General features: G+C 41.3%; 2 protein-coding genes across 2 annotated transcripts in view; one reads left to right on the plus strand and one right to left on the minus strand.

Annotated features, from left to right (window-relative positions):
* The window catches only part of LOC118023350 (protein FAM240B-like), an 84,826-nt gene that overhangs the window by 39,759 nt on the left and 26,145 nt on the right, over nucleotides 1-18,922 (minus strand). The window lies entirely within an intron of this gene.
* Nucleotides 3,364-9,549, plus strand: LOC118023365 (putative spermatogenesis-associated protein 31C1). Its single transcript, XM_035024489.1, has 5 exons — nucleotides 3,364-3,381; nucleotides 4,350-4,358; nucleotides 4,784-4,841; nucleotides 5,418-5,478; nucleotides 5,742-9,549. The coding sequence occupies exons 1-5, from the start codon at nucleotides 3,364-3,366 to the stop codon at nucleotides 9,547-9,549; spliced, it is 3,954 nt and encodes a 1,317-aa protein (XP_034880380.1).

The raw sequence follows: 18,922 nt of genomic DNA on the forward strand, positions 1-18,922 counted from the left end.
TACATTAAAAGGATTATTCACCACGACCAAGTGGAATTTATTCCTGGGCTGCAGGGGTGGTTCATCATCTACAAATCAATCAACATGATACACCACATTAATAAAAAAAAGGGGGGGATAAGAACCATATGATCCTCTCAATAAATGCAGAAAAAAACATTTGACAAAATACAGCATGCTTTCTTGATAAAAATGCTCAACAAAGTACAGATAGAGGGAACATACTTCAACATCATAAAGGCCATATACAAAAGACCCACAGCTAATATCATCCTTATGAGGAAAAACTGAGAACTTTTCCCTTAAGATCAGGAGCCAGACAGGGATGTCTACTCTCACCACTATTGTTCAACATAGTACTAGAAGTTCTAGCGTCAGCAATCAGACAAGAAAAAAAAAAATAAAAGATATCCATATCCTCAAAGAAGAAGTCAAACATTTTCTCTGTGCAGACAACATGATACTGTGTGTAAAAAACCCAAAAGACTTCACCAAAAAATTGCTAGAACTGATAAAGGAATTTAGTAAGGTCACATGATAAAAAATCAACCCACAGAAGTCTGTTGCATTTCTATACACCAATAATGAAGCAGTAGACAGAGAAATCAAGGAACCAATTCCATTTATAATTGCACCAAAAACAATAAGATACCTAGGAATAAACCTAACCAAAGAAGAAAAAGATTTGTACTGTGAAAACTACAGAACACTTATGAGAGAAATTGGGGGAAGACCCAAGGAAATGGAAAAACTTTCCTTGCTCATGAATTAGAAGAACAAATATTGTTAGAATGTCTATACTTCCCAAAGCAATCTACACATTCAATGCAATCCTTATCAAAATACCACTAGCATTTTTCACAGAGCTGGAACAAATAATTCTGAAATTCGTATGGAATGAGAAAAGACCCCGAATAGCCAGAGGGATGTTGAAAAAGAAAACCAAAGCTGGAGGCATTAAAATTCTGAATTTCAAGTTGTATTACAAAGCTGTAATCATCAAAACAGACACACAGATCAATGGAACAGAATAGAGAACCCACAAATGGACCCTCAACTAATCTTTGATAAAGCAGAAAAGAATATCCAAAGGAAAAAAGACAGTCTCTTCAACAAATGGTGTTGGGAAAACTGGGCAGCCACATTCAGAAAAATGAAACTGGACCACTTTCTTACACCATACACAAAAATAAACTCCAAATGGATGAAAGACCTAAACGTGAGACAGGAATCCATCAACATCCTAGAGGTGAGCACAGGCAGCAATCCCTTTTACCCTGGCTGCAGCAATTTCTTGCTGGATACATCTCCAAAGTTAAGGGAAACAAAAGCAAAATGAACTATTGAGACTTCATCAGGATAAAAAGCTTATGCACAGCAAAATGCACCTTACAAAATAGAAGAAGATACTTGCAAATGACATATCAGATAAAGGCCTAGTATCCACAATCTTTAAAGACCTTATCCAACTCAACACCCAACAAACAAATAATCCAGTCAAGAAATGGGTAGAAGACATGAACAGACATTTCTCCATAGAAGACATCCAGATGGCCAACAGACACATGAAAAAATGCTCAATATCACTCATCATCAGGGAAATACAAATCAAAACCACAAGATACTACCTCATATTAATCAGAATGGCTAAAATTAACAACTCAGGAAACAACAGATGTTGGTGAGGATGAAGAAAAAGGGGTACCCTCTTACACTGTTGGTGGGAATGCAAATTGGTGCAGCCACTCTGGAAAACAGTATAGATGTTCCTCAAAAGGTTCAAAATAGAACTATCCTACAACCCAGCAATTGTACTATTAGATAATTTATCCAAGGATACAAACATAGTGATTTGAAGGGGCACATGCACCTCAATGATTATAGTAGCAATGTCCACAATAGGCAAAATATGGAAAAAAGCTCAGATGTCCATCAACAGATGAATGGATAAAGAAGTGATATATATGCAATGGAATAGTACTGTCATCAAAAAGAATGAAATCTTGCCATTTTCAAGAATGTGGATGGAACCAGAGGGTATTATGCTAAGTGAAATAAGTCAGAGAAAGAAAAATACCATATGATTTCACTCATATGTGGAATTTAAGAAACAAACCAGATGAACATAGGGAAAGAAAAGGAAAAATAAAATAAGATAATAACAGCGAGAGAAGGAAACCATAAGAGACTCTTAGCTATAGGGAAGAAACTGAGGGTTGCTAGAGGGGAGGTGGGTTGGGGGATGGTTTAATTGTGTGGTGGGCATTAAGGAGGGCAGTTGGTGTAATGAGCACTGGATTTTACATGCAACTGATGAATCACTAAATTTACCCCAAAACTAATAATACACTATATGTTAACTAAATTGAATTTAAATAAAAAATTAAATGAATATATGATTGTTAATTTTCCTGTGTATTTGAATATCTTTCCAAGAAAGTTTTAATTCCTTTCATATTAAAAGGAAGGAATTACTTAAGTTTAAACTAGTCTCTTCAACAAATGGTGTTGGGAAAATTGGACAGCCACCTGCAGAAGAATGAAACTGGGCCACTTTCTTACACCACACACAAAAATGTAAGTATAAAAGAGTCTCCTTATAGATTCCTAGTCCCTTCCCACCATGTGAGGACACAGTGAGAAGTTTCTATGAACCAGGAAGAGAGACTTCACCAGAAGTTGATCATGTTGGCACCTTGATCTTGGACTTCCCAGACTCCAGAACTGTGAGAAATAAATTTGTTATATAATCCACCCTGTCTGTGGTATTTTGTTATAGAAACCCTAATGGACTAAGACAGCATGTTTCAAAACCTACTTGGAAAAAAAAATTAAAACCAAGACAAAAATAAAATAAAAAGTCAGGTCAAGAAAACACATGAAAAATGTTACTAGTAGAAAATTGTGGATTCTTGGATTTGGAAATACTGGGTTGGTTTGTGAAAGGATAAGTGTGTGTATGTGTGTGTGTGTTTGTGTGTATCCAGCATGTGCCAAAAGTCTTTGTCCAGTTTAAAGATTTACTAACTTCAGAATTATAAATGCTACAAACTTAAAAAAATATATCATTTGGCTTTAACTCTTTATAACTTTCATACTTTGATTTATGAATTTTGAATGATAAATTATTTTATTTTGTGTATGTCTTCCTGACAAAACACTAAAATTCATAAAACTAAATAAGTGCAAAAGAAATTTAAATTATGTGCCTGGGTTTATATAAGACAAAAACATATGGGAAGCTGGAGTTGAAGACAGAGAAAATCCTGAAAGTAAAATTTCCTAGAAAGTAGCCAAAATTCTAGGGTCAACTTCAGATTTTCAAGGGTTATGAAATTGGTGGGCTTTAAGTCAAGATAGCTAATGGACAAAGGGGACCAGGTAATATCTGAGTTCCAGATGGAACAAATGGAAAATTGGCTAAGGTCTCTCTGACATACGAGTAGAGTTGGGAGGAGGAATCCAGAAGGCCCAGGAAGGTGCAGGGTTCTGTGGGGCTGAATGGTGGGGGAGGGGTGGTGGTCCAGCCTGCTCCCTCCCCCATTCTCAGGAACCCTTTGTGACAAGGCCACAGCTCTATGATGCAAGCCTGAGGCTCTGCCCCCAAGTAAACTCCCAGTGCTCAGTTGCCTGAGGGCAACAGCATGATTCCGAAGATGGAGAATTTCTTTTCTCTGAGAAGCACTGGTACCACCTGGCTGAGCTCCAGTCCCACCTCCTGGGTGATTGATACCATCTTTGCTTTCCTATGTGGACTTGGGCTCTTTCTTCTGTTACTCCCCTGCTTTCAGAGTAATCCATCCTCACCATCAGCTAGGAAATATAGAAACACCAGGAAGGTAAGTAAACTTTGGCTAAACCCCAACAGAGATTATCTCATATCCAGTTTTCTTTTCTTTTTTTTTTTGGAGTCAGAAGGCCTGATTTATTGATGTACATCCTGGCCCTGCCACATACTAGCTGTGTGTCCTTGTGCAAAAAACCCAGCATTGCTCTGTCTGTTTCCTCATCTTTAAAACAGGAAAATAAGAATGTTTACCTCCCAGGAATATTGTGGGAATTATCATATCCAGTTTTCTAAATCACCTGAGAGACTTCTGAGATAGGAAGTCTCAGAATAGAACGTCATGCCTCTAGGGATAAGTGAGGCCAGGCAAGGGTTAGAGAGGGCACAAGGATTTCTAACGCAAGATCTCAATCCAGAGTCCAGGTGTGGTAGAGGGTTCCAGGGCAAAGTCCCAAACATATGGTGACTAGTGAGTGAGGACTGTATACTAAAAGTTCATTTTCTGCAGGAGGACAGACTCCTAAGCATTGTTTCACCAGCCACTTTCCCCTTTCTGTGGCAGGTGTCTCAGGTAAGCTCTTCCTCTGTGTCAGGGCCGATCTGAAGGCAGTGCTGATCCCTGGAGAGCCTCTAAAAGACTAGAATGGGGCTTTGAGCTTGGGAAACAGAGTCTTATCTGATGGAGCAGAGAAGGACCTGTAGTTCTGAGGATGTGTGTATTTTTTGAGTAGAGGAATAACAATGAAAGAAATCCATAGTGAGCTGACATAGAAAATCCAGCTTTGCATTCTTCAAAGAAGAAAAATTAAAAATATTTTTATCCACTTTAAAATGAGTAAATGGAAAAAAATGAGTAAAAGGAAAGAAAACCACAGACCCCCATTAGATGTATAAATGTAGAATGTAGATGTTCATATTGTTCATGAAGAGTGAGCATTTGCAGACCATCTAGAGAGAAGAGAGAATTGAGTCTCGGCCCCTTGTCTTTTCTCTTAGCATCAGGTGGAGCTGAGGAAGAGGAGCAGGAGTAAGAAGAAAAGTGGAGTTTTGAAAGGTAAGCTTATGTGATTTAGCCCTGCATGCCCCAAGTTATCCTCCATCTTTCTTGCCCCTGGGGGTCCAGCTCCATGGTCTCTGAGGATGCCAGGGGCAGAGACCATCCCTCAGGAAACAGAGCCCTCAGAGAGGCTCCTGGGAAGATCAGATACCGTATACTTCCCAGATTCCATGCTTGGAAGGAAGTTGATAGGGGTTGAAATGGGTGTTGGCTGGCAAGGTTGTGTGGGCTGTAGTGGACCAATAATTCAGAGGTGGAACCTCCAGGTCCAACTGTAGATAAGTGGTTTAACTTAGCTCAGATTCCTTTGTGACCCTTATCCTTTCTCCCCAACGAGGCAGTTGTAAGGGCTCCAGGGAGTGATGGATGGGAGAGTGCTTTGTCATTTACAAAGCACTCCCCCATCATAGGCCTTGCCATTACTGTGAGGGATTATGTGGCTTTGAGCACTGATGCTTGGGCTCCATAGTCTAATCACCCAATAGTCTCCCCTAAAGGGACATTGCACTTAGCCTTCTATAAGACCCTTAGGCCCCTATTTTCACCACTGTAACCCAGTTTCCTGATTTCCAGCTTGCAGAAATTGCCTGAAAGAACTGGAAGGAGCTCGCAGCCTGATTTCACTTTTGCAAAGGTAAAGAATCTTTCCCTTTCTCCTTGACCCTCCTTTGTCCCAGAGCCTATGATGTGACCTTGGGGCCACAGGGAGCCCTGGGAGGGGGAGTCATGGGAAGAAGATGTGGATAAAGCTCTGGGGTTAGGAATAGCAGTAGTGTGAAGTCAGCATGGAGGCTGGGGAGGGCTGTGGGTCGCAGGTGTTTACCTCTGCCCAACCTGCCCTGCCCTCCTTGCCCTGGTCAGCTTCTAGCTGCAGCTTGTGCCTCCTGTCTCCTGCAGCTGCCTGGGGAGGCTCCCTGACAAGGGTGGCTTTCATCAGCTCTTATGTCAAGATCCCCCTGGTGAGGTGTACAAAGCAGTGCCTGCCGGAGCCCACCAGCCATGCGGAGAGCCTGTGGATGTTGCTGCTCCTGCCGTGTCCTTGCTGGCTACCCCAGTTCCTCTGACCCAAGGCCCTCTACTTCTTGGCCCAAAGACCTCTTCAGTTTCTGTTCATTCCCACTCATCTCTGAGTGCCTCTAGGCCACCAGAGCCTTTTCTTCCCCTAGGCAGCCTTTTACCCCAGCCACTTGCTCTTTCCCCTTCCCCCCCAAGTCCCCTTAATTCAGAGGCCTGCCGTCCACCTCCGACAGCCTCTTCTGCCCCACAACCTCCAGACACCATTCTGACTCTTCCTCAGTGTGACTCAATGGCACTCCCACTGGGCACCATTACAGAGAGGTCATCTCATACCTCATGGTCTGCTTCTCCTATCCCAGCCACCTCAGGCCTTGGCCACTCAAGCTGTCCCATTTCAGCCCTGTCCTGGTGGCACACCACTGCCAAAGCCTTGTGCCTCTCAACCTCATCAAATTATGAGTCTCAGCAAGAACACCTTTCCCACCACTCACCAGAGGCCTCATTCTGGGGAAACCCCACTGACAGAGAAGTAGAAGCTGCTAACCCCTCTTTGCTCAGCTCTGATGACCAGAAGTTCCTGGAGATACAAGTCACAAAGGGAGTCAAGATCAACATTTGGAAAGAAAAAGAAAAAGATGGATCATATCCAAAACAAATGAGCCCAAACTACCACCTGAATTCTTTGGGGAATATATTGAAATCACTGGGTGCTGAGCAGAAAACCACAAGCCCCCAACACTTCTGGAGCACAAAAGGCAAACCAGAGCAGTTGCCTGGTCCTCAGCAGCTCTCATATCCTAAGGTTTTGGGGTACCATCTACAGCAGAAATATAACCAGCTTTTCTGGGGTCTCCCCTCTCTACACAGTGAATCTCTGGTGGCTACTGCCTGGATCTCTGAGAGCTCTTCAGCACTACAGTCTCCTTCTTTCTTATTCAATGGAATCTCAAGTGACTGCCCAGTTCAAATGCAGGCTAAACTATCTCCACTGCTTTCCCAGTCCAAACCCCTGTCCCGACTGGAGTTCCAATCTCAACCCTTGATTTCAGCCATACCTCAATTCCAACCCCCACCCCTGGCTCAGATCCTGACCCAAGATCATCTCCAGTCCTCTCTTCCAATCCTATCACCTTCTTCCTCACCCCAGATCGGGGCCTGTCAAATATCTTGCCCAACAGCCCAGGATAAGTCACAATTTCTCATCCCAACTGAGATTCAACATCCAGAATGGCCTTTGTTGCAGGAGCAACTAGAAAGTGGGGGTTTATCCTCTGTAATCAAAAGATCTCAAGAGGTCTTTAGTGTCTTCACTTCCAACCTTCCCGAGGACAGCTGGGTGATCTCCATCCTTCCTGAGGATTTTCCAATCAGTCCTGAGCTCCGTAAGCAACTGGAGCAACACCTACAAAAGTGGCTCATTCAACACCGTTGGGAGCTGCCCCGTAAGATCCAAGAGTCTTTGGAACTAAGGCAGCTTCAGGGTGAATTACCAGGGACATGTCAGGCAAAGGGTAAGCATAGACCCTCACGGCTCTCTGCATTTGCAGGTAAAAGCAGCACTGATACACAGAAAGTGGGGTTCCAACTAAGCCAGGGCATGGGCAAGGGCCTGGGGTATATTTTAGGGAAGGCCCCAAAAGATCTCTCCCGGGCCTCAGAGAACTCCCTAATGAGGTTTCAGGGAGTGGGCTCTGAGGAATCAGAAAGTGACTTGGGGCTGTCAAAGAGTGACTCAGGAAGTGATTTACTAAGGAGCTTAGATAAGAATCTAGACAACATCTTGAAAAGAGGTCATTTGGGCAGGAAGTTGTGGCAGATCAGTGAGTGTGGGCCTGTGAGTATGTGCCAATCCTGTCTTGCTGTCAACCATGCTTTTCCCAAGTCCAACACTGACATGGAAATCAGAAATCTAGGAATCTTGAAGGGTTGGGGACCATATGTGAACACCTCCCACAGAGTTTCCTTCCTCCATCCAGACATTCAAGAAGTTCTGGAAGCACATATTATAAGGTTTTGGGTGAGGCACAGGTGGGGTCTACCTCTCAAGGTCCTCAAACCCATAAATCTCTTGATGAAAAAGGTTCAACCCTTGCCCATTCTTCAGTTTGCCTCTACACCCTCAGCCACCCGTGTGTCTGGGGCCCCCTCCGTCAAGTTTGCTGAATTGCTGGGAAAACCTCCTCAGGCATGTCTGGGAAAGAAGGCAATAACAGAAGAGTCAGTTTCCACCCTGGAAAGGCCTCTCCTTGCTCCTTCACCTGTGTATGAGGAAATCCAGAGGGCGCTGGGAATGGCCCCTTCTAGTGACAACCGGGGGCCCTTAAAAGCCTCTCTGATTGGACAGGAGGACAGGCCACCTTCTCAGTCCCTCACACTCAACTTCATGGGCAGAACTTGGCAGAGTGGTTCTGCAGAATGCATTGAGAGGAGCATCCTAGAGTTGAGCCCCAGTTCATCAATGGCCAGGAATGAGCCAAGAGAGGAGAGTGTGGATTGGACCTCACAAGACCCCTGTCATAGGGTAGCAATGCTAGAGATGAACTTAGGATCCCAATGTTTTACTGCTGAAAAGGACATAAATGTGCATATGGGGAGTTTAGATACCAGTAAAAAACTTTCTAGAATGTCTTTTTTCCAAGATCCTGGAGAGTCATGCCTTAATGAAGAGAAAAGTGAATTTAATTCCAAAGTGAATACAGAGTCAGAGAACCAGCCTCAAGACTGTTCTACACACATGCTCCTTGCTGCAGACAACTTGGCTTCTCAAGTGCCACAGTGTCATCCCCAGAGAGTGCCTACTGGAGACAAGGTAGCTTCCCAGATGCTATATGGCTTCATAGCAGACCAAAGGAGCTGCCTAAGGCAGCAAGAGCCCATGATCTCTAAACTTCAGGACTCATGGAAGAACCAGTGCAAGATGACTGTCCCTACTTGTGAGAGAGAGCACTATAGGAGGCTCAACTCAGGAAATGAATGGTTTGAGGAATTGAGGACCTCTCAAGCTGAGTGTATGAGTCACCCTGCCCCAGTCAGGGGAATAGTAGATTCTTTTAGGAGACGATACTTCCAGCTCCTGCCAGAGAAGAAACAGGGTCCTCCCGAAAGCCTCTTCAGAAAAAGAATGAGGCGCTTTTTTCAATGGATTTTCCCCAATGAAAAAGACAAAGGTCAGAATGCTCTGCAGAAATGTAAGCCAATAACTGCCCAGAACCAAGGACCAGTCAAAAGCAAATCAATTATGGCCAGTGAGACTCCTGAGTCTCGGGCACTCATGACAGCTGTTGGACAGATTATAGAGGAGAAAATGGCAATTCACCATGGACTTCATGCCACAAAGTTAAACGAGCACAACCAGGAACTCCAAGCACCAGTATGTGGGTGTTTCCACTACCACAGACTTCCCTTCCACCCAGAGCGAGGGAGAATAATGAATTATATAGCCCACAGTCACCAAGCCACCTCCAAGGACCAGAGTAGCTCTATCAGGGAAAGGCAGGTCAGACATCGGCGGTCCTTGAAAAGTGTGAGATTCAAGGATGAGCAGCTGGGCCTGAAGCACCTCCCATCCTTGCCTCCCAAGAAGACTTTGTCTCCAGTCAGTCCCTGCCAGTATGGGCCAAGGATGCCAGGTGTCCCAAGCCACCATCATCACTGCCCACGGCACTGTCTTCTTCAGGAAGGGATCTAGACTAGTCAACCATAAAATGCTTTTTTAGTCTTTCTTATTAGGAAAACATGTCTCCAAGAAAAAAAATTAGTCCATGTGGAGAAAACTTTTTCTCTTTAGCACATCCAAATACTTAATATTCCCCAATATATATGTTTTCCCCCCATAAGGGGATAGTATGGCTACTTCTGTTTGTGCTATGCTTGGTATATGCTTTGGGTTCTAGAAGGGAGGGGCATGGAGGGTGTTTGGCAGTGGGCAGTGTAGGCTTGCTCCTTATCCTGAATCTTTTCATTGTTTTCATGATACTGTCATTATACAAACAAAAACTACTCTAAAAAGATTAGAAATACCTACGAAGACCTTACTCCAAGATCTGGTTTGACTTGTCTTTCTCCTGCTTCCACTCTACTTTGAACTTTATACAGCTATAGGGGATAAGTTTACAGAGGCATCACAGGGCTGGACATTCCCACTCTGGCTCCAGGAAGTGTCAGAACCAAGGGGATCAAAGTTTGGAAGAGAGTACTGGGCCTTAAGTTCAAAAGCAAAAGAAATCTTGTCCCGGATCTCTTGGTGAAGAATAGATGACACTTGCCCTTGAGAATCCCTTCTTTCTCTGATGAAGAGGTGAAGGCCCTATGAAACCCTCTTAGCTTAGCTTTAATGAAATACAGTGTCACCCTCTTCCACCTCTGCCTTTCCTACACTTCCAGTGATGAGGATGGCACTTCCAGCTCTGTGTGTGTGTAAGTGGGGAACAGCAGGGAGATTGCTGAGGGTTGTGTTCACCTCTACCTAAATGAATATTCAAGGGTCACATACTTTCCCTTTATGTTAACCCCAGAGAAGGAGTTCTGAATTAATGGAACAGGAGTGTACCTGTGTATAGTAACTATCTGATGGTTGAACACTTGAACTTAGAATGGGATGTGGGAGAAAAATTGAAAGGATGGATCCAAAGAAGAAGGCAAATTGACACATGGTGCCCATAAATGTGAAGTGAATGAAGAGCCCCCTGATGTCCTATCTATAGGCCTGGAGGAAAGAAAAAGTTAAGGGTATGGTTCATCATACCCCATGAGGGTCTCCACCCTTCTCTGCTCTAAGATCACAGACCTAGGAAAGCCACCTTTATGTCCAAAACAGATGGCCCAACTTGTAAAAGTAAAGCAAATCAGGGAAGGTTAATCTCTTAATAATATATTTCATAAGCTTACACATTATCACCTCTTGAATTCTAGAATAGATGACTTAATAATAGGTGGGAAGGCTAGGTAACTAGGGAAACTTGGGAGCTGAGCAACTTCTCGAGTTATTCTGTGCTTTGTGCCACACATGGTACACAGTGCACATAGCTGCAGAGGGCATCATTCCCAGGATAGAGAGTCTTGCTCCAGGAGATGCCCCTGATCCAGAGGATCCCTATCTCCCATGCCTGTCAGGATACCCAACATTTGGGACTGGGACTGGGACTGGGACACTGCTTGTGTCACTGGTTTCTCCCTGGAACCAGGTCTTGCCTTTGGGTCCCAATTCCTGAGGCAGTCTCCAGAGTGGGTCCAGCAGTGAAAATAGAGCCAAGACCTGTGGGAAGGGAGTGGGACCCAACACAGAGAGTATCCTGAGGCCCTTGGAAGCTCAGGAGAGGGTGGCATGGAGTGGGGACCTTGAGCCTGGCTGCTGCTAGGTCCTCTAGGGGCACTGAGAGGTGAGTTCTGGGACTGGAGTATGGGCTAGATGTGGGCCCCGTGGCCCCTGCCAGAAGAAGTGCCACAGACAGGGATGCTGATCAAGTGCCTTTGCCCTGCTGCTGCTCAGATTTCCATAGGTGCAGTAAAGCCAGAAATGAAGACACACACAGAGACCCTTCACACAGAGACAATACGCAGAGACATCTCCCAACAGAGACAACACATAGACCTTACAGAGATAACTCTCAACAGAGATCTCTCACACAGACACCTTCCACAGTGCCTACCTACCACACTGCCCCACAGAGACCTCACACTGAGACCTCACACATGAACCTCATGTTGCCCCACAGATCCTCAGAGAGAAAGCTAGCACAGATTTCAGAGCTTTTCCAGAGACCTGACAGCAAACCTTTCAGAGACTTCCCAAAGGTACTTTCCATACAAACCTCTCAGGGAAACCAACACTCAGAGACCTCACATAGAAACCTCACAGAGAGGCTTCATCTACAGACAGTACACAGAGATCTTCCACTGACTCACAGAGACTTCACATTGAGACCTTACCCAGATACCCCACAGAGACTGACACAAAAGACCTCACAGAGACCTCACATCCATTTTTCAGGATCCCAAGCAAGCACCCATTGACAAGTCCTTCTTGGTGAATATGAAACCACTTAGCAAACTGGCAACACAAGAGGGATTGTCAGTTGTGCCCTCTTGAGAGCCTTAAAACACTCAGACATTGTCAGCATTGCACTAAATGGGGTTCTATCCTTGGGGAAATGCTTGGGAATTTTTGTTCTTTTGTCATAGTATTGCATCTGAATGAAAAATTACCCATTATACATGTAGATTTGCAAAATTAATTTCTACAGGTGTTCATTAATTTGAGAATCGCAAATTTTGAACACAACTAAAACAGCCAGTCTCCAAATGAGAGAAAATATCTTATTTGTCCAGTTTTAGTTATTATCCAGCTAAATGGTGTCACTGTCATTTTTTTTTCTTTTATTCTCTTGGGGACAAGGCCTAAAGTAGAAATGGCTTACTTATTTACTTTGGAAACGTAATAAAGGCCTGCAACAAATGAACTCTAGAAATGAAGTAAACCAGAAAAGAGGCATCTGGACTCACACTTGCCTCCCAGAAGTCTAACTCGCACATTATTTTCAACTTAACAGTTTGTGGGGTTTTATTTTTTAACAAGCTAACAATTGTGAGGATTTTTCACAATAAGTCAAATTCCTGGTAATATTCCTATTATATCATCTGGCAAAATTATATTTCTGAATATCATTTTATTCCTTCAAATGTAATACCCTTATATGATATTATTATACATGTCTTTAGGAGATGACATGGTCCTAATGTTCAGTTAACATAGTTAAAAGGACAAGCTATTAAGGATTTATTTTTAATTCTATGAAACTCACATTTTCTAAGATAGGCAGTCAAGATCCACTTTATGTTATTACAGGGTTAAAAAAGAACACATTGCTTAAAATGAATTTGAAATATTATAAAATATATGTATTTTTGAGATATACAAATGGCCTAATAAAATTACTGAGAAAGGGATATATTAACATCTGAATTGATTTAGTCATTTAATCAAAATTTGTATTACAATTAATAATGAAAAGTGTCACTTATTATATACCCAGCACTTTCCAAAGGGTGCATTACAATGAGATTGCCTATTTCTCACTGCTCATATGCAACCTATTGTCCTTGCCTTGATAAAGTTTCAATGACCACTGTCAAACATGTATCACTGGTTAAGTCTGTCAGGCTTCACATTGGGATGATGACATCATAGTTCTTTAAGAGGAGCAGGGCTGACACAAGAGCTCTTTGACTTATTTCACCAAGAAATTAACTTTTTCTTTATAATTAAACAATCTATAACTATTAAATTTTCAACTTTATTCCTTTATGATATCATTGTATCATAAAGTGATGGAATATGGTCATGGATGTCATCTAATATTCCATCAGATCATTTTTTATAGTACAAATTATGAAGATAAATTTATTGATCAGAACAAAGTGAGTTCAATTAGGAAAAGTTTATACAGGAAAATATCTTTTTCAAATTGACTATTTTAACAGTGTTAAAATAAGTGATTATTCTTTAGTCTTTTGAATTAAAGTTGCTCAGCGTGGTCAGAAAGTCTGGAAACATAGGAAATGTCCATAGTAAGTAGTTTATTGTTATAACATGTCTTGTGTTGTTCTTCACTAGTAATTCACAGTTCAGTAAGCTGTGCTAAATTACAATGAACAATATGCATTAAAGAAACATTTGCATCAATCATTACACATTCATCTGTCATAGGTTGTTTTAGATTTGTTAATTTTCATGGAATAAACTTGCACATTTTCCTAAGAATAAGAAATCATGGGGGATCAATCTATTTAAAATATATTAGTTTTTCCAAACTAATGGCCATCTTTTTAGTAAGATTCATCTATCTTAAAATTTTTTTAAAGTTTTACCATTTACATATTTCCAAAAGAAATGGATATCAAAAATTAGAGAAAACAAAAACAGATCCCTTTTGTAGTCAAAAAGGTTTACATCAAAACATTTTGCTGAAAATGAAGTGATTCTTAATCTACAGATGAAATACTTTTTACATGATACTTAAGATATATTATAAATCTGGATTTAAAATAAATTTTTATTTAAAACTGGCCTCATGCTGATTTCAATAAATCAGGCACTCTAGAACACAATGTGCAGGGGCAGCAATTAGGTGATGACTTCTTAAAAATCTTTTCCAAAGTAGTCTTTCTACAATGTTAACCCCTAACAGCGATTCCTCTTGATAGATTATATTTTTTAGTTTCATACATTTTATAACGAACATTTCTGGGAGTGTTCCCAAATGTATACAGCTACTATGTTGTGCTCACACCACAAGCAGTAGCCTTCCTTTCTCAGTTTGCTGCTGCGCCCCCTCTCGGCCTGCGCGGGTCAGGCATCACCGGCTGTGGTAACCTGAAGAGCCCATTTTCCCAGATACTTGCACTCTGTGCTCTGCACAGACACGTTGTACCACAGATGTGCAAGTGGCGCTGATGAAACTTCCAGAAAACTGTCAAATGCATGCAGACACAGTAGAGGAGGATTTAGAAAATGCTAACATCTTTTTGAGGAAATGTGGATTACGCAGCTCTTTGGTTCTAAGCATTTTTGTGTGTTAGCTGGCCTCCTGGATCGGGGGAAATACAGCTGATTTTAGAGTTTCTCATCCTCATTCACTGTAGTGACATCTGCAGCTCTTCCTTCCCTGAGTCCGAAACCTGGAATAGAAAGCATCTGCTCCCTGTGATTTTACAATCTTTACCATCTGTTTACAATGGTAAACTAAAACTCAGCCATCCTCAGCTCAGGTATTTCTGATGCTTCAGGACAAAGATCACTGAACTTTTTATTTCCACCACAATTTTATACTAGTAACACTATACATAGGTATTTATTGTCTCAATAAGCTTATTTTCTAGAGTCCATAAATTTATTTTTTAGAATGTGGCCCCTGGACCCCACCTAACAGGTCTGTTACTTGGGCAAGTTATTTATTGTCTAGATTGACAAATTTTATAAAATTGTATTTATTTCATAAAATTTTAATTTATAAAATGTTAATTTTCTTTTATGAAATTGGTAAATCTAGGGATTTAGTCTCAATTTTTTTTTAATATTGGTACTTAACCTAAAATATTTGCCAATTTTCCTTTTTAATATATATCAGATAATGTTAAGAATTTAGCTGCAAAGATACCAATATATTTGTTGGCTTTTTTCACTTTGTGTAGTTATTTTTGTATCAAACCTCTATTATTGCACAACATAAAAGAAAGCTTGCTCCTTGGAAACCATTAGCCTTAAGGACTTACTAGGTTAAAGCTTAGCATGTTAAATCTGAGGGTCACCTTACCTTCTTTTAAAGATGTTTTTCATGGGTTGGTAAAAAGTCTTAAAATGTTGGTAAGGATGTGAAACAACTAGAACTCTCATATGTTGCTGATGAAAATGTAAAATGGTGTACTGCCATATGATTTCACTCATATGTGGAATTTAAGAAAGAGGGAAAAAAAGAGAAAATGGACTCTTAAATATAGAGAACAAACTGGTGGTTACCAAAGGGGAGGTGGGCAGGGGTATGGGTGAAATAGGTGAAGGGGATTAAGAGTACACTTATCATGATAATCACTAAATAATGTAGAAAATTGTCAAATCATTATTTGGTACACCTGAAACTAACATAACATTGTACGTTAATTATACTGAAATTAAAAAATAATAATTTTCAAAAAGTGATGTACTACTTTGGAAAACAGTTTGGCACTGATTTACCATACAACCCAAATATTTTATTCCTAGGAATTTACACAAGAGAAATAAAAACATATGTCCACACAAAATTTGTATGTAACAAATGTCCATAACAACAACTTTATTCATAGTTGTCCCAAAATGGCAACAACTCAAATGTCTATTAACAAGTGAATGAATACATACATTTTGGTATATCCGTACCACTACTCAACAACCAAAGGGAATGAAGTACTTAATATACACAACAACATGAGTGAATCTCAAAAGATGCTGAGTGAAAGAAAACAGGCACTGAGTACACACTATAAGATTTTATTTACATAAAATTTGAGAATAGTTAAATTGTAATCACTGAAAGTAAATCATTGGTTTGGAGGTGAGGATTGACCACAAAGGGGCTTGAGGGAACATTCTGAGTAATGAAAATTTTCTATATCATGACTATGGTAGTGTGTACACAACTGTATACATTTGTCAAAATTAACTATACTATGCATGAGTGTTAAGACATGAGTGCTTTTAACTTTAAGTTATACCCCAATAAAATTAATTTAAAAATAAATATATATTATTTATGACATATGTGTCTATATGTATTACATATATATTATGACAATGGAATGGAATAATGTTCTTAGTGGTTAAATTGCCTCTTAGCCAACATGCAGAATGCTAAATATCCACATCTTTTTTCTTATTTTTTCTTTCTCTAAACTTTTATAGAAGTATCATTTTTAATAGAGCTACATCAACAATATTGATTAAATTTGCAATAATTTGAAAACACAGAGGACATTTCCTTTAAAAATATAAGCAAAAGCTTCTTCCATCTGGTCTCTAGATCTTTTTATTCTTATGCCAAGTTCTTTATACTAATTGATCAACTGAGTTATGCATTCATTTACTTTTTCACAAGTGCTTCTGCTAGTTCTAAGTTAGGGACATGACCTTGAACAAGATAAACATGGCCGCTGCTTTCACAGAGTTCACAATCTATGTGGTGATGGTCAGAACACAACTATACAAATACAAGTAAGAAATAATTTTAAAGTCTTATAGATTTGAAGTCAATAGAAAAGACTGAAAAAGAAACTGACCTCCTTTTGATGAAGTCAGAGAAGGTTTCTCTGTAGCCTCTTGAGGGTAAAAGCTATGTCTTTTCCTTCTACCTTTTCCTTCCTCACTGCTGACCACAACAAAATGCTGACAACAGAATTTGCAATCAAGTTACTTTAAAAATTGATTTAAAAATATAAAGCAAATATATATGCATTAAAGTATGGAAGGGCATACATTTGAAGCATGAAAACTAGTACCTGATGGAAATATTCCACAATTGAGGAATATAAAACTAATTATATAATAAGGAAATTAAAAAGAAATTTCAGGCTGGATAGAAAATAAACTAAGAAAACAATAGCATGTAAAACAGTTCAATATTTTGGCATTTGAGTTTGAGATTAAAAGAAAAATAGATGAAAAGAGGAAGGAACAGGAACCATAACCAAGAACTGAAGGACAGATGGGAAGGTGGGCTACTTAGCTCACGATCTGCCTTTTGTATTTGCAGCAAGTATCAGTTTTGGAACCAGATATTGTTGCACTATATTAGTTCTGTTTAAAGTACTAGGATGAGTCCCCCCCTTAGTTTGGGGGTAATGCTTTACTCATAACCTGTCTTTCATGTATTTGCCTAAACTCCTCTAGAATACAGTTGGACTTGCTCCTCATATGATCTTCTGATGTGTTTTAAACAGCATGGGACTCCATTTTAATTTTACATCTAAAGCTTCTGGGCTTTAATTGCTTTACTATTTCATTATTTAATATGCATGTATTCTATGAAAAATGATATGATTCACTTTAATCTAGAATTTCCTTTTGTTTGCATAATTTAGAGAATCCAAATTGTATTTGTATTTGTCTTTGGAAAACAGAGCTACTCTCAGAGGTCATTTCCTTGAGCTCCAGACCCCTCACCTCACAGCCTAGAGTGGTGCTGGGCCCTGGAATATGGAGACAGCAGGACCTGCCTGTCTGTGTGTGTGCAGCCGATTTGAAGGTGCCATCTTGGATGGGAGACTGGGTTTGGAGAGTCCTGTGTTACTTCCTGGAGTTCTTGAGATGCAGTCTCTTAAGTGTGAGTGGAGAGGCCTGGAGAGCTTAGGTACTCCGTGTCTGGTTTATCATGGAGATCAGCCATGTCCCAAATTATAGTGTGTTCTTCCTTATGAGGCTCAGCTGTTCTAAACTGACATCCTGCCGCCCGCAAGTGGTCCTCCTGTCCTCATTCCCTCTTTCTCACATCTGGGTCCTTCAAAGGATCATCCTTTCTCATCTGTGTTCAGGGAAACTGGAGCAGAGCCCAGGTCCTCCCAAAGGGCCCCCGGCTTCTGGTACCAGGGGAGTCTGCTTAGCAGATGGCAGCTACTGCACAGCCTGGCTCCTGATGGCCAGAGCAGCAAGGGTACATGTGGCACTGCAATGGGCTAGGGCAGGGTTGGGGGAGCAGGGAGTCTTGGTGAGGCCAGGAGTGCAGCAGAGAACCGACCTCCACAGAGCCCAGGCTATCACATCTCCAGCTGTGGTTTCAGTCCAGCACAGAAACCACACATGAAGCATGGTGAGCACAAGGTCTCTGTAGCCCCCAGGCTGGGGCTCTACAAGTCGAGGCAGGGTCATACCCAAGAACCAAGCCAGACCTAGCTTCCCCCTGTGTGCTCCTATACCTGCTCCATCAGGTTGTCTGGGAACCAGACAATAGACCCTCAGGATCCCAGTGAAGCCTTTCCCCCTTTGGCGTAAAGGGCAGCTCTGTCCTAAGGCTAAGCCCATACACATGTGGATCTGTTTCTAGCCATACTGTTCTCCTCCACGGGTTCTAGGATCACTTTATTATTTAGCTGACAGCCACACAAGGAGCGCAAATGCAGGCCCAGCCTCAGGAGAGGGTGCTCACCTGTTGCATCATCCTCAGCCACCAAAGCCAAGAGAGTCAGAAGTTCTCAGGCTCATTCTGAGGGACTGGGTTTTGTTTTATTATATTTTTCCTAGTTCACTCTACAGAGGTGCAGGGAGGAAGTCTAATGCATGCTCGCCACTCTATAACAGCTGAGCACTGTGCCCTGCATTTCACTCCATGCTCAGGGGGGAATCTGTTTGAGATCCTCTCCCTCTGCTCCCCGCCCCCGACTCTCTCTCTCTCTCTCAGATAAAATAAATCTTAAAAACAAAATACAAAACAACAACAAGCCAAACAGGGGTGCCTGGGTGGCTCAGTTAAGTGTCCAACTCTTGATTTCAGCTCAGATCACAATCTCAGGGTTGTGAGATTGAGCCCTGGGTCAGG

Source organism: Mirounga leonina, unplaced genomic scaffold, assembly GCF_011800145.1.
Source record: "Mirounga leonina isolate KUSES-001 unplaced genomic scaffold, KU_Mleo_1.0 Mir_179, whole genome shotgun sequence".
Lineage (NCBI taxonomy): Eukaryota > Metazoa > Chordata > Mammalia > Carnivora > Phocidae > Mirounga > Mirounga leonina.

What these genes read in the sequence shown, in the direction of transcription:
- LOC118023365 (XM_035024489.1), top strand. An exon ending in GAAAAGTGGAGTTTTGAAAG is followed by an intron (nt 4,842 to 5,417) that starts GTAAGCTTATGT and finishes CCTGATTTCCAG; the next exon opens with CTTGCAGAAATTGCCTGAAA. An exon ending in CTGATTTCACTTTTGCAAAG is followed by an intron (nt 5,479 to 5,741) that starts GTAAAGAATCTT and finishes TGTCTCCTGCAG; the next exon opens with CTGCCTGGGGAGGCTCCCTG.